The sequence below is a fragment of the Scomber scombrus genome, chromosome 13, assembly GCF_963691925.1.
Source record: "Scomber scombrus chromosome 13, fScoSco1.1, whole genome shotgun sequence".
Taxonomy (NCBI): Eukaryota; Metazoa; Chordata; class Actinopteri; order Scombriformes; family Scombridae; genus Scomber; species Scomber scombrus.
Genome location: NC_084982.1, coordinates 28,112,777 through 28,117,730, shown reverse-complemented (window position 1 = coordinate 28,117,730; position 4,954 = coordinate 28,112,777). Strand labels below are relative to the sequence as shown.

Genomic DNA, 4,954 nt, shown 5'->3' with positions numbered 1-4,954 from the left:
AAGTTCAAAACATATTCTGTGCTCTGTAATCTACACTGATATTAATTTAACCCTTGTGTCGTCCTCCCGGGTCAAATTGACCCAAGTCTGTTTTGACTGTTCCTTCTTTCCTTCCTCCCTCTTTCTCTCTCTCTTTCCTTCCTCCCTCCTTCCTTCCTTCCCCTCCTTCCTTCCTCCCTCCTTTCCTTCCTTCTGCCTCACTTCCATCTTTCCTTCCTTCTTCCTCCCTTTCATCTTTCCTTCCATCCTTCCATCTTTTCTTCTTCCTTCCATCATTCTATCTTTCCTTCCTTCCTTCCATATTTCGTTCCATCCTTCCATATTTCCTTCCTTCCTTCCATCCTTCCATCCTCCCTTCCTCCTTTCCTTCCTTCTTCCTCCCTTCCTTCCATCCTTTCTTCCTTCCTTCCTTCTTCCTCCCTCCTTTACTTCTTTCTACCTCCCTTCTATCCATCCTCCCTTCCTCCTTTCCTTCCTTCTTCCTCCCTTCCTTCCTTCCTTCCTTCCTTCCTTCTTCCTCCCTCCTTTACTTCTTTCTTCCTCCCTTCCATCCATCCTCCCTTCCTCCTTTCCTTCCTTCTTCCTCCCTTCCATCCTTCCATCTTTCCTTCCATCTTTCCTTCCATCCTTCCTTCCATCCTTCCATCCTTCCATCCTTCCTTCTTTCCTTGACTCGAGGACAACAGGAGGGTTAATGTGATCAGAGCCGAAGGTAACAGAACAAAGAGAACGCTGGCTTTTGTCAGCACATGTCCACATTTTTTTTTTAAACAGTTTTTTATCCATCTCTAAATAGAAAGACTGAAAGGCGGCTGATGTTAAAGGTGTCAATGTTCTAGCGTTTGAAGTGTACACAGATTAGATGTGATAGAACAGTGATTGTTATATGAATCTCTGTGTTTCTGCTCTGCTATCACGCTCAAGCAAATGTGAAGCTGGTGTCAGATTAATCAATAGAGTCTTGGCTCACTTCTAAATGTTTCTTATGTGTGTATAAATAACAAGAATAAGAGTCTAAAGGCATACTGGCAGCTTTAAGAGGCTGCATTAGGCTCAGAGGTGCTTTGAGGTAAACGCTAACATGCTGATCAGGATCAAGTATGGGCTAGTTTGAAATGTTGACCTAATGATGGTGATAGATCAGAAGTCACTAATAGGTGGACTGCAGTCCAGATCCAAAACCAGACGCCGTCCTTTCCAGACCCGGGACCTGTAACTGATGAAATATTGATTGTATAATTTTGTCAGAGCGTTTCTGTTTTACAGGGCGCAGCTTCTCCGGCTATTACAGTAAAAGTGGAGCGGCCCTCTGTAACTCACAGACCAATGAGCATATCCAATCATCTCATGTGACGCTAATCAAAAGCTTTCTGTAATGCAGTTTATGTAAAAATGGCATCTTTATTTCATATAAGAAAAGAAAATGTATTTATCTTATTATTATTTTATTATTGATTATTATATTATTTATTTGAATACCGCCAATTGAGTGTAAATACTCATACATGAATTGTACTGTATGTATTTGACAGTCAAGACACAGATGCTGATGTAACTACAATGCTACTTCAAGGGACTGAAAAATAACACGGACATTATGATGCTCTGGACCTTCACTTGAGGACCTCAGTGAATTTTAATTAAATGCCCCTGTGGTACCATGAGGGGTCAGAAGGTCAACACTATTGCAAGTCATCCTCTCAGGACCATTGTATATGTGTAGCAACTTCTATGGCAATTCATACAAACATTTTTCAAGATATTTTCCAATGTAAACCTCATGGTGGCGCTAGAGGAAACGTCTCCAAGGATCGCCATAATCATTAGGATTCATCTTCAGGGTTCTGCCAAACATCTGTGTAAAATTCCACAGCAATCCATCTGGTAGTATTTCACCAAATGGACCAAAATGGTTGCCATCCCTGGCTCCTCGAACAGAGAGATGGTGTTGGCAGGATAACCTGGGCAGGAGATCTGTGCAGCCTTCTTCTTCTTCTGCTTTGTCCTTAAAATCAATTCATCTGTTGACTGATGACCAGGATGAAGGGAAGGTGTAAACAGAAATCTGTCTGATGCAAAAGAAACTGGCGAGTAAGATGCTCGTGCCAAATCTGACAGGAGAGGTTGAAGAGTAAAGAAGATTTATGGAGGAAAAAAAAAAATACAAATCTTTTATATCTTTTTTTATTCCTTGACATCAGAGACGGGATCTTGAGTCAGTTTGGATATGTGGGAATAGAAGGAGTCGCCTTCAGGGCAGTAAAAATAGTATAATTTGTCTATTTTATTCATGTTTATTTTTTGTCTTTGCTTATTTCACTGAATCTAATTAATTAGTGAAATAAAAAAACAGTGCTGGAAAGTAACTAAGTACATTTACTCAGATACTATATGTGAGTATAGTTTTGAGGTACTTGACCACACCTTATCCACTCTTCTCTCTTTTGTATCAGTCCTCCCATCCATCCCTCCTAAACCCTTTCTAACATTCTCTCTCTTTTCTTCGACTTAAGGAACACCCCCACTCTGCTTCCCTCTCTGTACCCACCATCAGATCAGTACTGCATCCCTCCATCCATCCACCCTTATCCTTTCATCCCCAACCCTCATCCCTTCATCCCAAACCCCTCGACCCTCATCCCTCATTCCCCAACCCTCATCCCTTCATCCCCAACTCCCTCAACTGTCATCCCTTCCATCCCCAACCCTCATCCCTCCATCCCTAACCCCTCGACCCTTCATCCCCAACCCCTCAGTCCCTTCATCCCCAACTCCCTTAACTGTCATCCCTTCATCCCCAACCCCTCGGACCCTTATCCCCAACCCTCATCCCCAACCCTCATCCCCTTCATCCCCCAAACAGTCGACCCTCATCACCTTCATCCCCAACTCCCTCAACTGTCATCCCTTCATCCCCAACCCCTCGACCCTTATCCCCAACCCCTCATCCCTTCATCCCCAACTCCCTCAACTGTCATCCCTTCATCCCCAACCCCCTCGACCCTCATCCCTTCATCCCCCAACTCCCTCAACTGTCATCCCTTCATCCCCAAACCCCTTGACCCTCATCCCTTCATTCCCCAACCCCTCGACCCCTCAATCCCTTCATCCTCGACCCCCCTTAACCTTCATCTCTTCATCCCCAACCCTTCAGCCCCCCTTGCTTCATCCACAACTCCTTAACCAACAGCTCTCATCTCTTCATCCCCAACCCTTCAACCCTCATCTCTGCATCCCTTCATCCCTCCACCACTAACCGTTCTACCATTGTCACAATAAATCTCTAAACTCATATCTGAGTTGCTGTGGTCTTTGTTAGTGAAAAACAATCACTTGTATCTGGAAAATGAGGAAAATCAACTGCATACTGGACCTAAAAACCCAGTGGAGTATGGATAATAATCCCATAATAATGTGAGATGGTATTATGCTTATTAATATTAATGACCATTATATTTAAAAATTGTGGGCTGTTTGTGGATCAAGGTACTGAAGATAACACTACGTTTTTTATGCTGTTTTAATTCATTTATTTATTTTAAATTGGCACCCTATTGTCTGTCTGCTGTTGTTTGCTATTTTTGAAAGGTGCCATACAATTCACAGTTTTTTTATTACCTGCAACAAACTCATTTACCGGCTCCCATATTTCTGTTGTTCTTTTTTAGTTTAGTTTTTTTACCTTGAACTGTTACAAATAATTGATTTCTAACTTTGTCTCCACTAAACTTGTGACTTAAAGATGGAGCGGTAAATGAAATGCTCACTGATACATTAAGGAGAATAACAAAGACAGGCACATTTTAAATTAATCTTCTTTTAATCCCTTATGTTTGGCAGTAAAATCCTGGCCTTCACCGTTTCTCAGCAGCACCGTCATGTTATAAAAAAAACACAGCTTTAATCTGGAACATGAAAATGAGTTCCATCATGGAGGTATGAGGTTATTGCATCTCTGTTTAATAGCTATCACTATGCCAAAGACCTTGTAATGTCCAACCCTTGCCCTGAGCTGTTGTGGAAAATGTTCATAGACAGCTCAGGAAAAGGGAGAATAAAAAAAGGAGAGAAAAAAAAAAACCCTCTCACTCACATCATTTTAAAGATAAAACAGGAATACAGTTGAGCGCGTTTCAAATGTGTCCGCTATGAACACCTGGTCACTGAATTCTCACTGAAGCGTGAAGAAAACTCTTGGCAGGAATCGGCGCTCGGAGCCAAAAAAAAAAAAAACCATGAGGTCATCGGTCACCTGCCATACAAATCAGTCTTTGTCTTCCAGTGACCTTTTTTTTTTGTTGAATTTTTTTATTTATTTATTGGGGAAAAAAATATCACTATAGAAGCAATAAAAAAAATAATAGAAAAAAAAGGAAAGCTCCTGCTGGTGTTTTTTGGTGGAGAGTGGCCATGTTGTGATGGGGGAGATGTCGGAAATTCAGGGTGACACGGCTCATGTAGCACACCTGTGACGCTAGCACCACCTGCCTCACTGACGGACACACACACACACACACACACACACACACACACACACACACACACACACACACACACACACACACAACACACACACGAAAGCAGTTTTTTTGGGGTTTATTTTAATAACCACTTATTAAATGTCAGCAGTATGACCCGTCAGGTTAATTACACCGTGAACCTCACACATCTCACTACTTTACCTCACAACCACGTCATGGTTCTACACGGCACACCTGTGTGGTGGGCAGAGCCGCTCATTAGTCATGATTAGCTCATGAAAATAAAGAAAAGTCCGAGTGGTCGGCAGTGATGGGGAACGTTAACTTAAAAATATTTTCTTATTGGAAAAAACAATTACATAATTACTCAGACACAGTTACATTACTGGTCACATTCATTTCTGTCACTCGGCTCTGCCAAAAGTGAGAAACCTGCATGTTAAAGCATACCCCTCAACCTTCATCCCTTCAGC

The 4,954-nt window shown here is 42.1% G+C and overlaps 1 protein-coding gene across 1 annotated transcript in view; it reads left to right on the top strand.

The window, feature by feature from the left end:
- Positions 1 to 3,930: 3,930 nt before the first annotated feature.
- LOC133992655 (uncharacterized) overlaps positions 3,931 to 4,954 on the top strand; it is a 2,348-nt gene continuing 1,324 nt past the window's right edge. The window contains exon 1 of the mRNA XM_062431341.1: positions 3,931 to 3,936. Within this exon, the coding sequence (XP_062287325.1) occupies positions 3,931 to 3,936 (6 nt within the window). The remainder of the gene's footprint in view (positions 3,937 to 4,954) is intronic.